Source organism: Carassius gibelio, chromosome A22, assembly GCF_023724105.1.
Source record: "Carassius gibelio isolate Cgi1373 ecotype wild population from Czech Republic chromosome A22, carGib1.2-hapl.c, whole genome shotgun sequence".
NCBI lineage: Eukaryota > Metazoa > Chordata > Actinopteri > Cypriniformes > Cyprinidae > Carassius > Carassius gibelio.
In genome coordinates, this window is record NC_068392.1 from 14449364 (window position 1) to 14474930 (window position 25567).

Consider the following 25567-nt stretch of genomic DNA (forward strand, 5'->3'; position numbering starts at 1 on the left):
GGTCACCTTCTGTGAAGATAAGCGTTTGCTTTCCTTGTGTTCTTGACCCTTGACTTTTTAACAATAGTTTTTCTCTGGGTGCTATAACTGTGTTTATGAAACACATTTGTTATGGTAAGAAAAACCAAGAGAAAATTTGTTCAGGTTATATTAGCCATTTTTTGGGGGAAGATAAGGACTTCATTGTCATGTGGTAGGCAGGTTCACTGATGTCAGTGGTAATATAGTTTAATATTGATTACAGCAGCATTTTAAAGAAATAATATGAAGAGCTTTAAAAACACGTTGCACACCAGTTAAGAACACCTGTACTGTGTACACACGCAGATATCAAGAATCAGCATAGGAATCTCAACAATAGTGATGATTAGGGCTGTCACTTTTGTGAAAAAATCATTTTCGATTTTTAAGACATAAGTGTTCATTGAATCAATTGTAAAATCGATTTTCCATGACCAAAAAAAAAAAAAAAAGACGTTTCCTTTTTCAACGTCAAATAACGGACGAGCGTAAAGAGAGCGCTGGAAACACACAAGGCAGCAATATTTCTTATTTATTGGCATAAAGTTTGTGCAGAATAAACAGCAACAGGACTGCAACATTCTCGAAAAAATATGTATGTAGAGAGGACGGCTGCCATAACAAAAGAAAAACATCACTGTAGGCTTTAACCCGGCTGCATTTATGAATTTGGCAATTATGTCATTAATAACACCCCCTCATGTCGTTCCAAACTCAAACTGTGTTCCGAAGATAAACCTGGGTCTCACGGGTTTGGAACGACATGAGGGTGAGTTATTAATGACATAATTTAGATTTTTGGGTGAACAATCCCTTTAAGGGTGCTTTTACCCTGGGCTTGTTTGCTGCGGTCCGAGCGCGATTGTTCCTGGCGCCGCCCACACCGTTGGCCTGCTTTCACACTCAACAGTATTAAAACCCAGGTGCGTTTGCAGTCACCTTGTGCCATGTGTTGAGGAAACAATGATATTGACAGTGTCACGCATGCGCGGGAAACTTTACTTCCCGAACAAGTGCACACCCTAGTCCGTGTTGCTTGCACATTCATGCGAACGGCGCCACAGTTCGGGAGCAACCGAACTCAGACCACCTTCTCCCGGTAGTCTCGGGTTAGGTATCCCAGTGCGCACCGGGGTCCGATGACAGTGTTCACATTCACATTTTTCATGCGAACCGTGCCCCGTTCCGCATTAAACTGCCAGTGTGAAAAACCCCTAACACTCTTTTAGAGTGGGACTATAAATACTCTGAGCAGTGTTAATTTAACACTTGGGAATTTACTGTGCAGCATTGTGATAATTACAATAGAAATATCAGAATGCCAGAAGAAATATCCAATATGTGGGGCTTTCGAATATTATGTCAACACACTGTGAACAAACTGTAAATTGCTTTAAATAGAATAATCTTTAATATATCAAATGTATAAATGTAATCAAAGCTGAAATAAGGCCACTGGTCACTTCTATTTTAAATGTGTTTTCAGAGACAAACAGAAAAAGGTGCAAATGTAAATATTTTAGTTTTTCAGTGTGTTTGTTGCCATTGTATGTAATAATTATTCTTAGGCACAAATACAGACCCAAGTCCAAAGATCTGCTTGTTTAGGTCAGCTGATGTACTGAAACAACCATTATGTTAAGACTAGAGCATTTTAATTACACGATTGGGGGATAAAATGAACTGAAATGTCTTGATAATGAGTTCTAATATAAGGGGAAGTTTGTAAAACTTCCATAGACAGTATACATATAGGGTAAGAGTGGAAAATATCAATAGAATATGTACAGTAAATGGCAGATTGAGAAGCAGCAATAAAACAGCACAGTAAAGGAGCAGTACACTATAGTACTTGCGGATAAGTTGAGTAACCATTGTAAATTCATTAAAAAAAAGAGCAACTTCACTCCGGAATCCTTCAGGTCTGCCTACCTAGCAAGACAACCTAGACAGAAAAAAGAAGCTTTCCAAAACACACAATTCTAGATAACTCTAATTAGTCAAAAGTATACCCCATTGAAAAGCAATAAGAACACCACTGTGATGAAGGGGTGTAACTGGTTTACAACACATGTTTAAGGTTTTGTATGTTAACATAAGTTCATCAGCATGAACTAGCAACACTGCCACGACATTTATTAATATTTGTTCCACTAGTAAATAAATAAATGTAAATGTAAGACTGGACTCAACAGAAAGATCATATACAAACATGACAACAAGATTGAGAATAATTCTACATTCAGTTGGGAAAAAAACGACATCTTCAACCCAGTATATTTGGACCCAGCTCTAGATCTTCAGCACAAAGAAGATGAACAATTCAATCAAATATGGTGACACTGAATGATCTTTATATTAAAAATATTTATTGAAGGAAAGAAAAGATGAGAAGGCAGATTGAAGAGCTTGTGCATATCAAATTTTCCATCCAAAAACAATTTCAGAAATGACCACAGCATTGAGAAAAACACAACAGTCCAACATACCACAGATAGATCTCAATAGTACTGAACATTACAAAAATGTTACTTTAAAAGCATCACTCAACAAGAAAGCAAGGCTGAGCTCACCATTCAAAGCATACTGTTGTTCAAATAAGGCAAATTCTTGATGCATGTACAAGTTCAGTTGCATGATGCACAGGCATAGATATATCCAGCTTGAGGCATGAGAATCACCTGATATATTCATAGCGAAACCACTTCACTATATTATCTTATGTACAGTATTCATTATATATGACAAACTGTAAGTGATGTCTTGAATATTTAATGTATATTTAAATAAATCTGTTCATCAGAACAATCATCAGAACAAGTTATGATAGCCACTCTGTAAATGATTGTATTTCCAACGACGAACTTGAGCATAATTTTATAATTCAATTTAGAAGTTAATGCACAAACTGCCATATATGCAACTTACATGTTTACATAACTAAATTAAATCAACACACTCAATAAAAATTTAAGTTATGAGAAGTTCATTAATAAAATCTATTTATGGCGTTATATTTGGCATCCTCAATTTACAGCATTTTTACACAAGTGCCTTAAACTTTGCACAGTACTGTTGCTTTGCAGGTTTATTGAAGCATGTTGGAGGTATTGCTACAGTTCTTCTCATTTTGTCCTGTTTCTTTGTGGCATTCCAGAGAGTCAGGATGATGATGAGATCAGATCTATGTGTGGAGCACTGGCTTCTGTCAGACTACTTGTGCAAACAAAAATCTCACTGGATTATTGCATTTAATTAATATTTATATGTATATATGCTTCTTGTAGATGTGTGTTCTGTAGCCGGTATTATGATTATTGCACACATCGCAAATTGAGCTCCTCAATGTTATGTTCTAAGGCCAATATTGTTTTCTACATACTGTTGATCGATTATGCACATTTCAAGGATCACTATCAATAAAATGCTCAGATATAATTTACAGAGTAATACACCATTTGGAGTCGAGTGTATAGCTTGTTGATTTATTGTGGATTATTGTTTTGTTTATATCAACTGTTTGGAATGTTTCATTCTTATGGCACCCATTCACTGCAGAGGATACTTTGGTGAGCGATTGATGTGAAGATAAATTTATCTAAACCTGTTCCCATAAAAAAAAAAAAAAAAAAAAAAAAAAAAAAGTAGCCTGAGACTAAGTAAATTTTCAGCATTTATTCATCGACCTCTGTGACATTCATTAGGCAATAAAGAGCAATAATACTTTTGGAATAAGCAGCTCATATTGAATAACCCGAGAAATTAATCAATACTATGTCTAATGTCTAAAATCAATACTAAACATTGAAGATTAAAACCAAATCAGATTGATGTGCAGTGTGAACAAAGCCCAAGAGGCTCCTAATGACAATTTCTTAAAATATCTAACTATCTAAATATTAATTTAGTCTTCATTCATTTAATGAGCCTTCACTGCATGATGTATCACCGTTGAGGAGAAGACCATAGTCTCACCAATGATCTACGCCAAATAAAAAGAAGAGTTTTAATAAGGAAAGGGTGGTTTGTATATTACATTGGGTTAGATATTGTAATATCTTTAACATTACCTTTGAAGGCCTTTTCAGATAGAGTCAAGATCTGTGGATTTGTAGCTTTCGTTGCTTTCTGGTGTCTTATTTTTCCATAAAAAAAAAGTTTTCTTGTGTAAGCCTATTTCTGGTGCATGCAGAGAGTTAAGAACACCTGGATTTGAGTTTAAAAAAGGTCTCAGAGTGAATAAAATAAATATCTGGACACCCTTTGGGAAAAAAAAAAATAATAAAAAATTAATGAATACAGAAGCATTGATAATCCATTATAAGCTTTTTGTGAATGTTTGTGCAATGTGCATTAACCCACCTGTGTTGTGTTTAAGAGACAGAAAACCACACTGAGAATAAATTTTAGATTTTTTTCTTGGGCGATCATCAAAATGTAGCCTGTGACCCAAGACAAACCGAGCATCACTGCCAGAGAGAAACTACTCAACATCTTCTTCTTCAGAGGAGTTTTAAGTGATCTAAACAGCAACAGTGTATTATTGGTGAAATATATTCTCATTAATCCATTTTGGTTGATAATTGTTAGTGCTTTTCTGGTACTTACTTGTTTAAGTTAGGGTTGGTTCTGCAGATGTTGTAAGAGAAGTGCAGCTGTATTGCTGTGCTTGAGATCAGCATGAGCAATAAAGGGAGCACAAATCCCCAAAACATGGGTGTCTTTATACTGAACTTTTTTTTGTGGTCCAGCGAAGCCAACCAGCAACTGCAGAAAAATGACTATTGAACCAACATTTCTGAAATCAATGAAATATTGTTAATTAAAAATAAATGAGTAAAGTTGATCTTTAAAGTTAAAAAAAATTTGTTACTTACAACTCCTCTTGTCGATAACCTAAAGGCTCCTCCACACTGTAAGTGGAACCCAATGAAATACCAACAATAACAGCAGGCAAACCTAAACAGGAAAAGCTTTATAGACACTGGTAGCTTTGCATATTGGAGACATTATTTAAAGATGAAGATTTAGTCATATGTTTGCTGTGCAATTAATACCCAGGATGTATGGGAGTGGGAGAACAAACTAAGCAATGTTTTGCAATATTCCTTAAAATTGTGGTTAATAACGATATAGAAGTGATTATAGAAGACAATATAGAAAACTATTAAAATTTATTTTGAGCACAGTGAGTGATTTGTAATTGTTTTTTTTTAAAGTAGAAATTTCAAGCTTTCTGGAGATATATTTCTCATGTATGTCAGGCACCCCGATTTAAAAAAAATGATTGGATCGCATCAATAATTTTCTGCACAAACAATTGAATATGAATAGTAATAAAACACATTTCCATTAGGTTTCCATTAATAAATCTTCCTAAGGCTACAGCCGAGATGTGCAGTTATAACATATAAGTTAAAGGCCATTTGACGTTTTTAAATGATCTAACTGCTGATGCTGCTCCAATTAGATGATTTTGATTGTTTTAATAAATCTCTTTTACATTAAATAAAAAAGATAAAAAAGCAGGTTAAGTTAAGTGTACAAATAATTATAAACGTCTCTAGGTTACGTATGTAAACCTAGTTCCTCGAGGGAACGAGACGCTGCGTCAATGCGCTTTGGGGAACTCGCCCAGCGTGCGCGACTCGTGTGAAATCAGACCAATGGAAGAGCGTGACGTCACCGGCGGAGTGACGTAAGCGACCAGGAAGCTATAAAAGCATGTGCCATGCAGCTGGCGTCAGCTTCGAGTACCAGCAAGCGCCGGCAGGGGTGCAGGGGGTATGGCTCCGAGACGCAGCGTCTCATTCCCTCGAGGAACTAGGGTTACATACGTAACCTAGAGACATTCCTCTTCAGGAACTTGAGCTGCGTCAATGCGCTTTGGGGAACGAGTACCAACGCCGCCAGACTACCAAACCCCTGCCTAGTGTGTATCCGAAGAGCACAGCTTAGGACAGGAGGACAGAAGCGCCTGGGATGACTGGCATGTCTAGGCCATAGAATTTAACAAACGTAGAGGGCGTGGACCACCCCGCAGCATTGCAGATGTCCAGCATGGGTACACCTGCTAAGAAGGTCTTGGAGGCCGCCATACCCCGAGTAGAGTGAGCCTTGGCTCCCGACAGCGGGGGACGATCAGAGGACTTGGGTTGATAGCCTTGACTATCCCACGACTAATAGTCTGCTTAGAAGCAGGAGAACCCCTCTTGGGGGGACCATAGCATACAAGCAATTGATCAGTCTTTCTCCACAGGGCAGCTCTGTGGACGTATGCGTCCAGCGCTCGAACTGGACACATACAATTTAGCTTCACCTGGTCGGGCTCCCAAAAGGGAGGAGGACAGAAGGCCTGCAGCACTACAGGTTGTGGTGTAACAGAGGGAGCCTTAGGAACATATCCCGCTCGAAGGTATATGAACGCTCTAGTCATGCCCGGTTTAAACTCAAGATAAGTAGGGGCCACAGAGAGGGCCTGAAGGTCTCCTACTCTCCGCAGAGAGGTGATAGCCAACAGAAAGGAGGTTTTAAGTGTGAGATGTCTGTCTGAGATATCTTGAATAGGTTCAAACGTGTAACTAGGGGGTGTCTTCCCAAAGACTGGCCATCGAGAAGGGCGTGGTAGGCCGCAATAGCCGCAATGTAGACCTTCAACGTGGAGTGGGTCAACCCTGCAGAGAGCATAGCCTGTAGAAACTCCAGAACTGTACCAACCGGGCAGTTTGCTGGGTCTAACTGGCGGTCTCTGCACCATGAGGTGAAGAGTTTCCACCTCAGGGCGTACAGTTTCCTCGTTGAGGGAGCTCTGGATTGGAGAAGGGTCTCAACAACCTCGGTTGAGAGACCGGCTGCTAACAGTTGTGCCCCCTCAGGGGCCACACCCACATCTTCCACAACTCCAGGCGAGGGTGAATTATCGTACCCTGCACCTGCGAGAGTAGGTCTTTCCTGATCGGTATCTCCCACGGAGAGCCGTTGAGGAGTGAGACTAGATCTGAGAACCATAATCGGCCTGGCCAGAACGGGGCTACTAACAACAGACGGACCCCGTCACGGCGCACTCTTGCCAGAACTCCCGGGGAGCAGAGCAATAGGGGGAAATGCGTACAGACAAAGCCTCGGCCAGGTCTGTACCATAGCGTCCAGTTCCAGAGGAGCTGGATGAACTAGAGAGAACCAGAGGGGGCATTGTGATGTCTCTTGAGATGCAAATAGGTCTACTTGAGCCCTGCCAAATACTCTCCATATCGGCTTCACTACTTCTGGGTGAAGTCTTCATTCCCCGGGCCTCGGCCCCTGCCTCGACAGTATGTCTGCTCCCATATTTTGTTTCCCAGGAATATATACTGCTCTTAATGAGAGGAGTTTGCTCTGGGACCACACCAGGATCTGGTGCGCCAGCTTGTACAAAGGGCGCGAACGCAGACCTCCCTGGTGGTTGATGTAAGAGACCACCGATGTGTTGTCGGTGCGCACCAACACATGGTGACCCCTTAGGTCTGGGAGGAAGTGCTTCAGTGCACGATAAACTGCTAGCATTTCTAGACAATTGATATGCCATGTTAGATGGCGATGGGCAGGGTGGCCACTCATGACTGCACCCCAGCCGGTGAGGAATGCATCCGTCGCTAGTGTTACACGGCGACAAGGAGCTCCCAACACCGGGCCCTGTTTCAAGAACCAAGGTTTCTTCCACATGTCTAAGGAGGCAGCACCGCGTGACCTTGATAGTGCGAAGTGGATTGCCCCTCGGGGAAAATCCCTTGGTCTTGAGCCACCACCGTAGGGGTCTCATGTACAGCAGGCCAAGAGGTATCACGTTGGATGCAGCTGCCATCAGACCCAACAATCTCTGAAATTGTTTGACAGTGAGTGACTGGCCTTCTTTGACTCTCTCGACTGAGATGCGGATCGACTCGATACGAGCAGGGGACACTCGTGCCTGCATCGTGGTCGAATCCCATACTACGCCTAAATAGGTGGTTCGCTGAACCAGAGAAAGCACACTCTTCTTGGCGTTCAGTCTCAAACCCAGCTCCCCCATATGTGTGAGGAAGACATCTCGATGCCGAACCGCAACCTGCTCTGACTGAGCTAAGATCAACCAATCGTCGATGTAGTTGAGAATGCGGATGCCCTGCATGCGCAGGGGGACCAGAGCCGCGTCTACACATTTTGTGAACGTGCAGGGTGAGAGTGCAAGGCCAAAGGGAAGTACTCGATATTGGTAAGCTTCGCCCCCGAAAGCGAACCTCAGAAACTTCCTGTGTTGTGGAAGGATGGATATGTGGAAAAATGCGTCTTTGAGATCTATTGTGACAAACCAGTCCTCGGACCTGATCTGAGCTACAACATGCTTGATTGTGAGCCTTCTGGATTTTAGTCTCATAACTGAACGATTTAAGACCCTCAAGTCTATAATCGGATGCAACCCCCCATCCTTCTTTGGAACTATGAAATAACGGCTGTAAAATCCGAACTCCCTGTCCTGAGGAGGGACCACCTCGATGGCCTCCTTCTCTAATAGGGTTTTCACTTCCTGTTCCATAACCAGACCCTGCCTGAGGCCGACGCAGGGGCGGCGAGCATCTCAGCCCCGCTACGCGCACGGGCGGTAGGTACTGAGAGTGATGCTCGCTGGGACCTGCTGCGCCCTGGAACACTGGCAGGGTTGGCAGACCGGCCCCCAGAGGGTGCTGAGGTGAGACGGGCACCGTGTGCTGCGGTGTGTACCGTTCTACCCCAGCAGAGGCTGCCCTCTGAAACCCTGGGCTCTTGGCGTCAGGGTTTCTTGGCAGAGGACTTCTTAGCTTCGATAACTGCCCTAAGATCTTGTTTGGGCTGGGAAGTCCTCGGCCGAGAGCGTCGTTGAGACTCTCGTTCCCGACGCCGAGGAGCACGAGAGGCAATGCTCTGTTTTTGGGCCTCACGGTACGAGGAGCTAATGTGCGGCTGGGGCATGTCCTGCCCAGATGCCCCGAGGGAGCGACGAGAGAGGAACTTATGGAACGCCGCCGCTTGTTTGCGGGCCTCCTGAAACCTGTCGACGACAGAATTGACTGCGTCGCCGAACAGGCCAGTCGCCATCATGCTCTTTGGCATGTCTAGGAGCTCTAAACTTGACAGACAACAGTAAATAAGACTCACAAGATAAACAGTTTGACATTCACACACAGAGCGCTTGCTGAAAGATGCGAAGCTGACGCCAGCTGCGTGGCACGTGCTTTTATAGCTTCCTGGTCGCTTACATCACTCCGCCGGTGACGTCACGCTCTTCCATTGGTCTGATTTCACACGAAATTCAGAGTCGCGCACGCTGGGCACGTTCCCCAAAGCGCACTGACGCAGCTCGAGTTCCTGAAGAGGAACTGATGTAGACTGCAAATAAGAGTGCAGTTTCACATTTTGCGTATGCATTACAAAGTTTAATTATTTTTTACATGCAATGATAAAAAATAAAACCAAAAAAGATTTGTAATGAAGAAAAAATATGTAGACAAATATTAATAAATGTTGTGCGTCGCACTCAGCATCATGTGCGACACAAATCTTGCACTCTAATATGTTAAGGATATTAGAATAGAATACACTCCAGCATTTAAATGTGGCTGCAATTTTTTTCCTCCCTGACTATTATCGGAACCCTGTCCTAAATCACTCCCGATAGGAGTGGGTGTGGGAGAGAGGAGGGCCGCTGGATAAGCCAGGGCTGGCGGCGTGTGATGGGGCACACCTAAAGGAAATGGGGTAACACTTTAGAATACTGTTTCTTACTTACTACATAACAAATAAGGAATTATTGAAGAACTAACAGGTGATTATTCATTAACACTTAACTCACTACTGTTAAAGGGGGGGTGAAATGCTATTTCATGCATACTAAGTTTTTTAAACTGTTAAAGAGTTGGATTCCCATGCTAAACATGGACAAAGTTTCAAAAATTAAGTTGTATGTTTGAAGGAGTATTTTTGTTCCCAAAATCCTCCTTCCGGTTTGTCACAAGTTTCAGAAAGTTTTTTTCGAGTATGGCTCTGTGTGACTTAGATGGAGCGGAATTTCCTTATATGGGTCCTAAGGCACTTCTGCCGGAAGAGCGCGCGCTCCCGTATAGCGAGGCTGAGCAGCACAGACATTTCACTGATCAGGGCGATTCACTGATCAGAGCGAGAACGTTGCGAAAAGTCACAAAAGAAGTGTGTTTTTGGTTGCCAGGGCAAGACAACCCTGCACAGATTACCAAAAAAAACAGCATTAAGGGACCAGTGGATGGAGTTTATTTTTACATTGCATCAACGGAGTTGTGCAAGTGTTTTTGTTTGTTCCCTGCATTTCGAAGATGCTTGTTCACAAGGCCCAGTTTGACGACGGATTTGCGTATCATTTATTTCTTAAGGATGATGCAATCCCAAGGAAAAAGGGTCACGATCGTGTGTTGGAACCGCAGGCGGTGAGTAAAACTGCTTCAAATATCTCTGCCTCCTTGTTAGTGCGTCCCCTCCCATGCCAGAGACCCGGGTTCGAGCCCCGCTCGGAGCGAGTCGTTTCTGCTGCTGCTTTCGTTCAGTTTCAGCCTCTGGATCTGATTCTGGATCATAAATAAACGGCTGAATCTGACTGTAAGCCATGGTTTGTTTTTGGATGATGGGTTTTCCCTCACGGTAATGTCACAGCTTCCACATCCTCTCAACGCAAAAGCCTATTCGCGCTCGTGATTCTTTAGCTCCGCCCACACGTCACGCCTCCAGCCGGTCGTGTTTTTCTGGGAAAAATCGGTACAGACTATCTTTCTCTTATGAATATAATAAAACTAAAGACTTTTTGGATTTATGAAGGATGCAGTACTACTCTATATGTACTCAAGATTAACAGGATATTGAGTGAAAACGAGCATTTCACCCCCCCCCCTTTAACTACTAAGGAAGATGTGTTAACTAATCAGTATGTAATATAATTTTATAATTGTGTTAAGTAACAGTTAGCTAATTAGTAACTAATATACTCTGTGATACCTCATAAAGAACTACTATTAACTAATTACTAGTTAAGGTTCAAGAAAAATAACTATGAAATAACTACTACTGAACAGTTATACTCAAAATTACTTGAGTAAAAGGCAAGTACAAAGTACTACTACAGTAGCAACTTTGTTACAGCCCAATTATTAGCCTATAATGGAAATGAAATATGGATTTTATTTGCTTCTAAATGTTTAACTTTTGATTACTATTTTGAAATGTGGGCAGTATACATGTTAAAAATGGAATAAAATATGCTGTATTAAGAAATGTTCTCATCTGAAATAAACAGATGAGAGTATTTTACAAAGTTTATGATTACTTTTTTAGGTATTTTTTGTCAAAATGATGTAGTTTATTATTATTTACTAATAGGTTCACTTTAGAATTCTGTAAGTCCTGCAAAATTATCTGATAATTCTGTATTAATTACTAATGGGTTCCCTATGTTTTCACTCTAGAATACTGTTTCAGATTCTAAGTAATTCTTGAGGAATTATATAATAATTATGTATTAATTACTAATGGGTTCCCAACGTTTCCACTTTTAAGTGAAGTGACATTCAGCCAAGTATGGTGACCCATACTCAGAATTTGTGCTCTGCATTTAACCCATCCGAAATGCACACACACAGAGCAGTAAACACACACACACACACTGTGAGCACACACCCGGAGCAGTGGGCAGCCATTTATGCTGCGGCGCCCGGGGAGCAGTTGGGGGTTCAGTGCCTTGCTCAAGGGCACCTAAGTCGTGGTATTGAAGGTGGAGAGAGAACTGGTCATGCACTCCCCCCACCCACAATTCCGTCGGGCCCGAGACTAGAACTCACAACCCTTCGATTGGGAGTCCAACCCTCTAACCATTAGGCCACGACTTCCCCTTTAGAATAGGCCTAATGTTTCAGGTTCAAAATAAGTCCTGCAGAATTATTTGATAACTATTTATTAATTACTAATGGGTTCCCTATGTTTTCACTTTAGAATACTGTTTCAGATTCTAAGTAATTCTTCAGGAATTATCTGATAATTCTTTATTAATTACTAATGGGTTCCCAATATTTTCACTGTAGAATAGGCCTAATGTTTCAGGTTCAAAATAAGTCCTGAATAATTATTTTATAATTCTTTTTTAATTACAAATTGGATACCTGTATTTTCACTTTTCCTCACATACAGAAATTGAATTAATAATAATGTGGTATATGCTGAGGAGGCACACATACAGTACTGTATATAAAATATAAAAACTAAAGTAAGATATCGCAAGGCACTGGAGCCGTGGTGGGGTTCCTATTGGAAGCTGATTTCTTATAAGAAATCACTGCACATGTCTCCAGACAAGATGGCCGCCAACCCAGAGCCACGGCACAAGATGGCCGCCAGCCCCGCGCCACTGCACATGATGGCCACCAACCCAGAGCCACTGCACAAGATGACAGCCACAGTTGACATTCCAGAGTCGAGTCAGGTTTCTGTTGACTTTCCAGAGTCGAGTCAGATCCCCGTTGACTTTCTAGAGTCGAGCCAGGTCCCCATTGACTTTCCAGAGTCGAGTCAGGTCTCTGTTGATCAAGTCCCCGTTGACTTTCCAGAGTTGAGTCAGGTCCCATTGATCAGGTTCTCCTTAACTTTCCAGAGTCAAGTCAGGTCCCCGTTGACTTTCCAGATTCAAGTCAGGTCCTCGTTGATCGATCCCCATTGACTTTCCAGAGTCGAGTCAGGTCCCTGTTGACTTTCCAGAGTCGAGTCAGGTCCCCGTTGATCAGGTCATCCTGTTCATGTTCTCTATTTCAGTCCTACCTGACCAGACTTGGTTTTCTGTGCCATCGACTCTGCTGTTGCACAGGAGAGTGTTGGAGCTCCAACACAACCCGCTCTGCCCTGGTGGGCTCCTGATACCGAGTTAAGCCCACGGCGGGCCCCTGTTCCCCATGTTAGGCCTAGGAAGGGCTCCAGTTCCGCCTGCTCCACCCTGGCTTCCTGCTCTGCTGGCTCTGCTGGCTCTGCTGGCTCTGCCCTCGTCCCCGGCCACTCCACTTCCACACGGACTTGGCCCTCCATCCCTCCCCCTGATCCTCCAACTTTCCACCTCCCTCCTGAACCCCTTTTTGTTGTTGTTTTTTCACTTCCTGTCCCTGTTCCCCTCCATGGACCTAGACGCCATCCCTCCCCCTGATCCTCCACCATTCCACCTCCCTCCTGGACTCTTTGGTTTGTCTAGTTGTTTTTTTTTTCAGATGAGCATCTGGAAGCTGCTCCTTAGAGGGGGTAGGTAGTGTCACAGTGTCTGGTTTGCATATCCCTGGATGTCCACAAGAGGTCTCACTTCCTCATATTGTCACCCCACTTCAGTACTGCATTTCACACAAGCCTTTCTCTGGACTAATCACTGTTCATTGTACACAGCTGTTCCCACTCACATTCTTTGCACCTGTCTATATATATACCCTGTTTATTTCTGGCATTGTTATGGAGTCCTTGTCTTATGTCACCCTGTATTTCGTGTTTCCTTGCCAATTTTTATGTTTCTTGATTTTGGACTGCTTACCTGGATTTCGACCTTTGCCTGACTGGATTATTGATTTTGAATACCCTCTTAAACACTGCTTTTGGATCTATCTGTTTGTGTGTGTGTTCTGTGACACAGAGGTTGAATAAGTAACTGCTTTGACTGAATTAAATTCATTCAGTGAAGACTCATAGCTCTTCAGCTGGTGAGTTTTTTTTTTTTTTTTTTTTAATTATCATTTAAAAGAACCAGCTCATAAGAGTTATTTGCTCATGAATCGGACCACACTTGCACTGTATCAGAGTACACACAACACTGGCATAACAGCAATACAAATGAGAACATTTATACCATTTAATACATTTAGCCTTATATTATTTTAACCCATACTGTAACCTATTTCAACAGAAGTTTACTAAGAAGTTTGTCATAAATTAAATAACACATAGGTGTTTTGTGCATGTTCAGTGTCTCCTACCCCATCCAACAGCCATGGCGACCCATGGAAACCATGGAGGTGTTCCAGACACTGAGTTTCTGAAGAGCAGGAACACATTAATGCCGTACAGAGTGTTCCAAGTGAACGTAGCCAGCAGGAAGTACTGAAGCAGAGCTGTAAACGTTGTACAGGGTCCCTGATCTGTGTACTTGTGGTGATCAGACTTAGGAACTATATTCTCGCCAGATATCTTTGGTTCATTCACATGTTGGACAGGGTTGTTAATGCCGAAGATGAAGAGAAGGTAGAAAGCCATCATACTCAAGCAGATGTTCACCACTAGCAGAGTAGGGCTGCCTCTTCTTGACTTCCTGTGGCATGTGTATGGATATGAAAAAAATACTGCTTCACCACTGCAAAAAGCTGTACGCAAACAGTTTATACCTATACCTGGTTTTGATTTGGTACAATGCTGTTACAGACAGTCCCAGAACAGACAGAGCACAGCCGGTGATGCTGATCCAATTCAAGGCTTCAGAATATTGATAGTTGATATCAAATGCCTGCAGAAAAATGAAACCTGCATTAGATTCTAGTGGAAATGGTTTTAATTCACAGCATCATAGACTCTTCTGATCCATTTAACTCTAATATAAATGGTATTTGCATCATGATGTAAATATATCTTACCATCAGAATAGCAAAGTTTGCATTTTTTAGTTTTTTACAGCTGCAAACTGCATGTCCCAAGGGACTCTCAGTTTTAGTGCAACCGTCAGTGATCCAGTCCTTTTTACTGTAACTCCAAGACACGCAGGCAAAGTCACTGAGGGACATTGTCGAATCGGCCTGAAATTTCAACAATGTATTAATTTATCAACACCATACTTGTACAGATCTGTGTCGACATATTTTTTTGATAATGAGGAGCATCACAGTACACAAACTGCCACTTCCAAGTTTTTTCCGTAGTTATGCGAGATCCCTCGCTAACAAGATGGATGAACTGAAACTACAGGTTGCATCGTTAAACGTTGTTAAGGATTGCTGCATTCAATCATTTCAATAGATGAATTCACTTCATTAATCTATTCCAGATACAGTTATCGAGCTACCAGCCCACAAAGTGCATTGCTATGACAGGACCAGAGACTCTGGTAAGAGCAGGGGAGGGTGGTTATGCATTTTTCTGAACAAAAATTGGTGCACTAACACCAATGTTCCCCAGACTTGGAGTTTATGACAATTAAATGCAGGCCCATAAATCCGCCTTGTGAATTTACTGTTGTTTTAATAACTGCTGTGTATATACCTCCGGACGCTAATGCTAGCTCGGCTCTTGGACTTTTACATGATAATATTAGCAGTCAGCAGAGGCTATTCACATTGTTGCAAGGGACTTTAATCATGCAGATTAGTTAATGGGGTGTCCCACCTGATTAGCTTGTTTCCCAATTTTTCCAAGTTATGTTAGTGGGCCCAGTTATCATTCTTACCATGAGGACAGGCACATTGACAGAACAACATCTGAGTTTTAGGGACTCTATCTGAAGAGCTCGTTTCCAAAACGTAATAAATCCATTTTGATTAAGTGTGTAAAATGTGTTTTCTTTAGCAAGAATTTGGCAAGATGAAAACCACAATTTTCTGTTTCAAACTTTCACATAGCATATTTAGATTATAATAACATTAAAACTTAAAATCCAGGTCTATATTTTGAAAGAATATACAAATGTATTATTTTTATCCCCAAATGCAATAAAACAATAAAAGTTTTTTTTTTTTTTTAAATGCATTAAACCCATTGAATAATTATAAAAGTTATTTTTCATATTGAAACTGACAAAAATACACAACATAGTATGTTTATCCACATATGATAGCCTCTGAATTTGTTCAATACTAATTATATACTATATCACATTCAATACTAATATAAAAGCACTGGACTAAAAATGCATCCATCAGTCATTGCTTCCAAAATGAATTCAACAGGTCATCTTGTTAGTGCTATACATTAATTGAAACAATAAAATTTAATTTCATCATGAACAAGAACATGACCAACATCACATTAGAACAAAGAAATTCCAAAATGACATTTCCCTTACATTCAACTTCCAAAAGTGCATTCAACTTTGCCATGTTAAATTCATTTAGTTGACTAGTGCTATGTGCTGTATTAACAAAAACATAAATGGCATTAATAAATACACTTACATTGACAAGTTACACAATATCGTGTTCATAATCGAATCCGATTCATCTAAGGAATGCAAAATATCGTAGCTTGTCAGTGATCTCCAGCTCTGTGTATTAAATGCATATAAATAATTCCTATCTGAAAGCATGTGATGGAGATTTACCGGTACTATAAATCACAAAACTGGCTGTTCTGACGAGATGCGGATGACAATCACATGCAATTTATCTTGCAGCCCTTGTTAGTTGATCAAAAAGTACAAAGTAGATGAGTAAAAGTAAGATGCAGAGTGTTTTCAAAGTGCCTCTATAACTGTCAAGAGTGCATGGAATAGTGTGATGTGATTAGTTGAGCGGATTTATGGCATTCTGCCATTTGAAAGAAAAAAGAGAAAACATGACCTAGTAATTTTTATTTACATATATATATATATATATATATATATATATATATATATACCGACATGAAACAATACTGATTTTGGCGGAAACTCAAATTATTATTATTATTTTTAATGAAAATTAAATTTAACCCATTTTGGAACCAAACTCTTCATCTAACAGCACAACGCTGTAATTAATGATGAAAAAAAAAAAAAAAACATTCAGAACATGGACCTTTAATTATGTATGGTGTTGATAAATGTTAAGAGGTTTAAAATTTGATAATTTTAGAAGGGCCGAAAAGAAATATTAATATTTTAAACTGGGGAGCTAGTTTTGAGTTGTGAAACTTGAAGTATTGTAATGTTGTATATGTGCAAATATAAACATTATTTTGATTCACCATTTCATGACCCCTTTTAAAGTAAAAGTTCTTTATTGGCTTTGATGGCTCCATGAAGAATTGTTTACATCAGTGGAAACTTACCTTTCCACAAAAGTGTATTTATAGTGGTAGAAGGTGGTTCTTTAAAAACTGTTCACTGAAAGGTTTTTTTGGGAACCAAAAAAATGGTTCATAAAATGTAACCTTTATTTTAAACAATGTAGAAAATGGCTTCCTACCAGCAGTAAGACCTGATATTTTAGGTGAAATTGGATGGTATTGCATACTTTTTAATGTAATTACATCCATGCTGAAAAGTAAGAAGTGTAATGTTGGACAAGCTGCTCACCGATGGTGTGACTGCAAACTGAACCTGATCAATTCCAGAATTTTCTTGAAGATTAGCAGATATCACTCTTCTCTTGGTATCCAAAGAAGGTTGAAAGCTTTTTGACTGGAAGAACTGATCATTATCATAGAGGACAAACCCAATATCTTTATCAAAATCTACACAAAAAAGTGAGATTGTTACAATTAAAATGAAAAGAATTACAAAATACAATAAAAGGTAAAGTAAAGTTGTAGAGTAGAATCCAGTCTCAACCCAGCTTTACCTTCACTGAATGTGACATTCATTTGAAGGTCAACTATTTGTTTGGAAAACTCAGCGTCTGTTATTTGCAGTTTAATTCTGTCAGGTAAAAAGTTATCATTCAGCCCTGGAAATATTCAGATAAGTATGTCTTTTAGAATCATGATATCATGCTAAAATTATATTTATAATAGTTTTACTCCTACAGTATATACAATACGATCAAAAGTTTGGAACAATTATAAAGTAATCTCTATGCTCACCAGGTCTGCATTATTTGATTAAACATACAGTGAAATAGTAATGTTGTGAAACATTATTGTTTTCTATTTTAATATATTTTAAATTGTAAATTATTCTTGTAATGACAAAGTTGAATTTTCAGCATTGTTACTCCAGTCTCACATGATCCAGTGTCGCATGATCCTTCAGAAAACAGTAACCATTATAATTAATGCTGAAAATGGTTTTGCTGCTTAACATATACATATATAATTATTATTATTATTATTATTATTACTCTAACTTCAAACACTTGCCTTTAAAAGAGGTTAACTGCACTTGTCGGATTGGCTTCTGTCCCTTCAGTGACTGCACAGCCATTTTCGGTTGCACCAACAATGGATTTTGTTCCTCACGCAGGGAGAGTTTCTGTAGAGTCTGTGTTAGTCTAAACACACACAATATGACGTCAGACAAAAATTTAGTGATTAAGAATTTTGCATACTATTATGGTACTGTCAGTGGCAAATCAGCGAGTGTGAAATGTTTTGTTACTCAGAAATTGCAGTATGATCAACAGAAGAGTACATCTCACGACTTGCACCCAGGAGCTGACTGATTGTAACGACTGCTGATATGGCAATATCCTGCAGATAAAGAAGAAAATATTTCTTAAGGCAATTGTGGATGGTATTCAGTATTTCATGACATTATGTGTTTTCATGACATATAGTGTTTTTTGCTGTACCTGGATTAGTCAAATTAGTATATCTGTCTGTATTATGTGCAGCTTAAAAAAAAAAAAAAGTTTTGACAATGATCGTTCATGACTCTTAAAGTGCTTGTCACAGACTCACTTGTTTTATATAATTGAAACTGATAAAAAAAAAAAAAAAAGAACTACTGAGAAAAAAATGAGAAAAAAAAATCATAAAGGCTGGCCACTGTGTGGCGCTATAACAGGACTAAAACCTAAAAATGGCTAACACTACACAGCTATTAGTTTGATTGACAAAAAAATAAAAAAATAAAATAAAAAAAATAACAAGCTGTATTTGTGTCCACATTGCCAAAAGTGAATCTCAAAAGGCATAGCCACCACTTGGCCAACAAAGTCCAAGCACCTTTTTAAAATGGGGTAAACAGAGGCTGATCAGAATGAAACTTGGTGGGCCTGTTTGACTTGCAGCCTTAAAAGTCTGTGAGAGTTTTGAAAGAAATTGGCCACTAAGTGGTAATATTACATTTTTAAAGTGTGTAAATAGTTGTACATTGCCTGACTTTCATATCACATGTTAGATCTCCTTATTCTGAACAACTCTGAATCAAGAATTACTGTTGTCAAGCAATTTCTTTGTTAATAAATAAAGATTACGAAATACTTTTGCAAACTAATCCTAGGTTCTTTGGACAGCATTTGGACAGCTATAACTGGGTCCTTTGAAAATGGATGTGGCCAAGTGTGCCTAAAAGCCTATTGTTCCTAGACAAAAACTCATAACTTTACGAAATCAGCTGAATGTATGCAATGTGACATGGCAAATCACATGATAGGGCTGAAAAATAACTTTTTCAGGCCCAATTTGTCCGAGACCTTCACCAAATTACCTAAGTGTGTTCCATTCCATTTCAAATAAGCATGCAAACTTTTATGGAGATCAACCCATCTGTGGTTTTAAACTGTCAAAAAGCTGCAAACACTGTATTTTTGTGGCAAATGACCTGTCATGTTTCACATATACACCCTACAACACCCTGTTGTACACCCTACAACACCATAATTTCAACACTCTTCCAGATCCCTCTGTTCCTAGCTCTATCTATCAGTGGATCACCAGCAGCAGCTAGTGAAAATGGGGAAATTCATTTCAATCAGCAGCACCATCAGCACTGGCGCCCCTCAGGGACGAGTGCTCTCCCCACTGCTCTTCTCCCTGTAAACCAACGACTGCACCTCTACTGACCCCTCTCAAAGATTGTACTTCCTTCGCCAGGAGCTCGACTGTTTTCAAAGAAGTATAAAGCTGTATCTGTCTTTTAGGAATCTTATACTAAAGATTCTTCAGAGATATAAAGGATGCAATGCAACTCTATAGGTACTAAAGATTAACATGAGATTGGCAGAAACTGTGTGTTATGTCCCCTTTAAAGACTCTGCTTGCAGCTATATTATTGTATTTTAAAATGTTTGTAACCAGTTTACAGTCAATTTTCTATAGATTACAAAAAAAAAGACAAAAGTAAAAATGAGTAAAATTGTCTTTACATGTTGTATCTTTAAAATCATGAAGCAACTTGAAGAATGAATATCTGCTTAAGGCTTATTAAGTACCGTAGTTTGTGTAGTTTGTTGATCAGAAAGCAGGATGTTGGTTATTTCAGCTGCATTTGTGATGTTGATGGGTGTTAGTCGTTCTGGTATGGATGTGAGGATCTGGGTGTTGGAGGCTAAGTTCTGTTTTTTTTCGGGAGTAGCTTCAGAAACCTTGATTTAATAAGTAAATAAATAAATAAATAATGACATTTCAATAAAATCAGACTGACTGACTATATATTACAAGCATTAGGCATATATTACATACCCATGCATTAATGACATCCAGGGTCAAACTACAATTGAGAATGTTTGGAGGATCAAATGAGTGAGTAGCTATATTACAGAGGGATGATGCCTGGTGCATGCCAGCTAAAAAAAAAACAAAAAAAAAACAATATTGTACAGTATTGCATTTTGTGATAAAATGGAAACTTGTAGAGAGACAACTACCATTTGTTGTTTCTGGTGGACATCTCTCTACGGAGGAAGCAAACTGACCTAGGACAGTTTTTGGAAAGGTGAATTTGCTAGTTCGTGTGTGCTTTTGTTCAGGGCAGAAATTTGCTGGAAAAAAACAAAAAACAAAACACAAGACTGTTAGTAAGCTTGAGACCTTTTACAAGATTACACAGTCTGTATATCATGTAATATTTTCAATGGGTTTTACGAATATTGCAGGTAGCTCCAGTCCAATCATCTGGGCAGATGCAGATCCCGTCTTGTAAGATACCCTTGTTTTCACACACCAGACTCGGCACGGTCACTGTCGTGGACAGGGTGCTGAATGTTGTACTGATGCTGTTGTTGGATGTGTTGGTGGTGCTCTCTGAAGTATATTGTGATGTGTTAGAGGTGGTGCTCTCTGAAGTATATTGTGATGTGTTAGAGGTGGGGCTCTCTGAAGTATATTGTGATGTGTTAGAGGTGGTGCTCTCTGAAGTATATTGTGATGTGTTAAAGGTGGTGCTCTCTGAAGTATATTGTGATGTGTTAGAGGTGGGGCTCTCTGAAGTATATTGTGATGTGTTAGAGGTGGGGCTCTCTGAAGTATATTGTGATGTGTTAGAGGTGGTGCTCTCTGAAGTATATTGTGATGTGTTAAAGGTGGTGCTCTCTGAAGTAAATTGTGATGTGTTAGAGGTGGGGCTCTCTGAAGTATATTGTGATGTGTTAGAGGTGGGGCTCTCTGAAGTATATTGTGATGTGTTGGGGGTGGGGCTCTCTGAAGTATATTGTGATGTGTTAAAGGTGGGGCTCTCTGAAGTATATTGTGATGTGTTAAAGGTGGGGCTCTCTGAAGTATATTGTGATGTGTTAGAGGTGGTGCTCTCTGAAGTATATTGGAATGTGTTAGAGGTGGTGCTCTCTGAAGTATATTGTGATGTGTTAGAGGTGGTGCTCTCTGAAGTATATTGTGATGTGTTGGGGGTGGAGCTCTCTGAAGTATATTGTGATGTGTTAAAGGTGGGGCTCTCTGAAGTATATTGTGATGTGTTAGAGGTGGGGCTCTCTGAAGTATATTGTAATGTGTTGGGGGTGGAGCTCTCTGAAGTATATTGTGATGTGTTAGAGGTGGGGCTCTCTGAAGTATATTGTAATGTGTTGGGGGTGGAGCTCTCTGAAGTATATTGTGATGTGTTAGAGGTGGGGCTCTCTGAAGTATATTGTAATGTGTTGGGGGTGGAGCTCTCTGAAGTATATTGTGATGTGTTAGAGGTGGGGCTCTCTGAAGTATATTGTAATGTGTTGGGGGTGGAGCTCTCTGAAGTATATTGTGATGTGTTAAAGGTGGGGCTCTCTGAAGTATATTGTGATGTGTTAAAGGTGGGGCTCTCTGAAGTATATTGTGATGTGTTAAAGGTGGTGCTCTCTGAAGTATTTAGACACCAAGTCTTCTCGAAAACAGCTGTTTACAGAGACAAAATATCAGACACAAGAATCGAACCGACCTTTAGTCTTGCTAAATCTGGTCCAGCTTGCCAACTTATGTTTTAACCAAGAACTGACTGACTTAGACAAGAAAACTCACTCTGACTAAAGCTCCGTTTACACTGCCAACAACATCCAGCGACATGATCCATTGATTAATTTTAGTGGAAGTCTGAACTATTTCTGGTGCTATGAGCAACAGTGATTGGCGACAGGATGTTGGTGACATATGATTAACCTTTTGCTAATTCTGAGCAACTTTTGAGAGCAACAACCAATAGGAGTGAAGGCTTTGTCAGAGGAGCTCAAGTCACTGTCTCAAGTGCTTGCAAAACAGGTCAGAGAATATATGGCACAGTTTCACTGTTCTACAGGTTTTGTCTGTAACATAATGGATATAATAAAATAATGATGGAAAAGAAAGTCTCAGCAGTCTCAGTGAGTTTGTTTCATACGTTGATAGTTATTGTTGATTATATGAAAGAATGAGCAGTTAAATAATGATGCAGATCATACTAAAATAGTTTCCCGGGGTGTAATATTCATTAATAGGCAAACTGAAAAAACTGAAACAAGAAAGCTGATTATTTTTCAAATCTGAATGATGTTTTGCCATTTTTCTTCAGTGAGTGAGTATAATAAAGCAATTCTTAGGCACGTGAATCATTTGACTGGAACTGTTTTCATGCGCTGTGTTATTTATTTAATTTTTAACACAGTATATGATATTTTCTCACACACATACATATGCAGGGTATCTTCACATTTTTTAACAGCAAATTTAATGACTTTTAAGACCTTTTTAAGTCCTCTAAAAGGAAAATTTAAGACTTTATCTAAACAAAAAAAAAGGGAAATGTTCAGTCCGACAACACAGATTGATGTGGCGAAGCATTAGTGTGGCACAACCACGCTCAAGACAGGTCAAAGGGGCGCAAAAACTTTTATACCAAGTGCTGATTGACCTTACAACCCTGACATGGTTGACTATGTATAAACTATCAGCCTTTAAGGTACTTCAGGTCATTTCTAAATTCTGGCCCCTCATAGCAGTTTGAAAAAGACATGGAAGACAGCCCCAGGACATTACAAAAGCCCATTTCATCATACTTGATCTAAATTATGGTTAAATGTTGCTGCCTAATAGCCTTGAGCTGGGTTTGGGGGTTCTCCCCCAAGAAAATGTTGTTCAGGGTCTGATTAGTGTTTTCTATGTCATTTCAGACACAGATAAATGCAAGCACATTCAATAATCTATGCATAGACCTAATGAATGACAGACAATTGTAGGAAAGATCAGGATCAGAAATTTATTGCATGTTCCAGTTGTAGGAGATCCATGACTTTCCAATTTACTGTGGATACATCCATTGACACAGAAAGCATGTTCCTTAAATTAAGTTCCTTGGTGCCCTCCTGAAATTATAAAAAAATAAAATCAAAACAAAGTCCACCTCAAGAATGATAACATTTTCATTCATGTTCACTCAGATTAAATTTATGCATTTAGCAGACGCTTTTATCCAAAGCGATTTACAGTGCATTCAGGCTATCAATTTTTACATATCATGTGTTCCCGGGGAATTGAACCCCCAAACTTGCTTGCTTGCTAGAGCTACAGGAACACTAGATTAGATGGTTTGTCTAAAGTAGTGATTCTCAAACTGTGGTCTGGGGACCACTGGAGGCATGCCAGATTACCAAGGAGGGTCTGTGAGCAAAAGTCATCAACCAAAATGACTGACATGGACTGTGACACCGTTGAACATTTCCAATTCACTTCTCATGACTTATTTTCTAATCATGCACATTATTAGCAGGTGAAGTTAGCCATGGTTTCAGAAGACTAAAATGGCCTACATTTTTACATGCATTAGGGATGATCATTAAGCCAAATATGTCAAGTTTTTTTTTTTTTTTTTTTTTTTTTATTGGCTAAGTGGTCCTTGATTTGAAAGAAAAAATGTTTGAGAAACAAGTTAAGCCATAATAGTGAATGCTCACAAATTGGGCCTATGTGATAGGGTTCAGTGTCAACGTTGTTAACCTAAAATTGAGAAGCACAAAACAGATATTTGGAGTCTAACTATGAACTGGGCTACATTATTTAATTCAATTCAATTTTACTTTTCACATAAAAAAATGCAAGAAGCATAATGCGTATTGAATGCTTTATACAATAAAGTTATTTACAGCTCTGCTTTCCATCCATAATGCAGTAGTCCTATGCCTAGATGTCACCCACCCACAACATTTTTTTAACTGATTGGCTGGGACAATATATCGATGCATTTTGAATCGAGAAATTATTCTGGATCGATTCCAATTTTTCTGAATGCATCGCGATTCTCTCTCGAATCAATTCTTAGTTTAGTTTTTAACAGCAGATGCCACTGCGTGCTTTAGATGCCTTACACACACCACTTGAACCTACTATAAAATAATAATTAATACAGTTCGAAAAGGTTGAAGCGAAGTACAAGGGTGTTTGCAGTGGGGCATTTACATTAATCTCGCGTCATAAAAGCAATATATCAATTACATAATCAGACTCAGCAGAACGCGCGAGCGCTCTTCGTCGTGAGCATTTGAGTGTTCGGTTAAAAACTAGCCTAGAGCGCAATGTGCAAAAACTAACCTCATAATCAATTCACAATGCATTCGGAAAAATTTAAATCAATCCAAGAATTGTGACGCATCGATATATTGTCCCAAATATTCATTAGGAAATAACAAAAACACATGAAGCATTTTAACATATTCAAATAATTTTAAATGATACTTTTAGAGTCTTACCTTAAAGTGCTACAGCAAGTCTTCTGCCGTTGAGGGGCTCAAAAACTGAGAACCAAGATAGCGAGACCTGACAATCGTGGTCTTGTCCACAGCTTTATCGTCTTTGCCCATGCTTGCGATTTCGCAAACTGCCGTGGTGGCGAACCATCAGCGCTACGCGTTCATCAATCACTTACTCGTATGTGACATATGGAATGATGCAGGTTGCACCCACGAAGTGCTGCCCCCAAATGTTACGCTGGTCAAATTGCGGTTGAAAAAATAAATAAAAATGACGAGTGGGACATGAAATTTAAGATCCCACATGAAATTTAAGACATTCATATGGAAAATTCCAGGATTCAAGACATTTTCAGACCTTAAAAATCGAAAATTGTATTTAAGACATTTCAAGACTTTTTAAGGACCCGCGGGGACCCTGATATGAGTACACATTTATAGTTTAAAACTCTGGTGCTGTTTGCATGGTAGTCAAAAGTGTCAACTTAAACTTTATTTCTGTTTACAACCTGAGCTGTGCTCCAAATTTGAGGTTGCTCACAATAGGCAATCTTAAAGCCTGGTTCATTTGACTAGTGTGATTGCTGCGTTTAGCAGTCCCTGGCACAGTTGGAAGAGGTGGGTTCAGTTATATATAGATCAGTGAGTGTGAATCCTAACCGCACCGGAGTACAGATCTTCTGATACGAGCTGCATGACTGCATGACTATTTCTAATCGACAAAAGCGATCGATGCGTACAGCAATATA

At 39.7% G+C, this 25567-nt stretch overlaps 2 protein-coding genes across 2 annotated transcripts in view; both read right to left on the reverse strand.

The window, feature by feature from the left end:
- Nucleotides 1–2368: 2368 nt before the first annotated feature.
- LOC127942648 (adhesion G-protein coupled receptor G7-like) overlaps nucleotides 2369–25567 on the reverse strand; it is a 92454-nt gene continuing 69255 nt past the window's right edge. The window contains exon 17 of the transcript XR_008149365.1: nucleotides 2369–2961. The gene's annotated coding sequence lies outside the window, so the exon portion shown is untranslated. The remainder of the gene's footprint in view (nucleotides 2962–25567) is intronic.
- On the reverse strand, nucleotides 2969–22167 carry LOC127942476 (adhesion G-protein coupled receptor G7-like). The gene is made up of 17 exons (XM_052538190.1): nucleotides 22123–22167; nucleotides 20761–21985; nucleotides 20592–20657; nucleotides 20359–20462; nucleotides 20109–20261; nucleotides 18332–18423; nucleotides 18094–18224; nucleotides 17577–17681; nucleotides 17312–17469; nucleotides 14682–14840; nucleotides 14442–14554; nucleotides 14031–14362; nucleotides 4899–4980; nucleotides 4630–4788; nucleotides 4384–4543; nucleotides 4092–4282; nucleotides 2969–4003 (listed from the first exon to the last, which is right to left on the reverse strand). Exons 1-16 carry the CDS (start codon nucleotides 22165–22167, stop codon nucleotides 4106–4108), a joined length of 3261 nt encoding a protein of 1086 aa, XP_052394150.1. The 3' UTR covers nucleotides 2969–4003; nucleotides 4092–4105.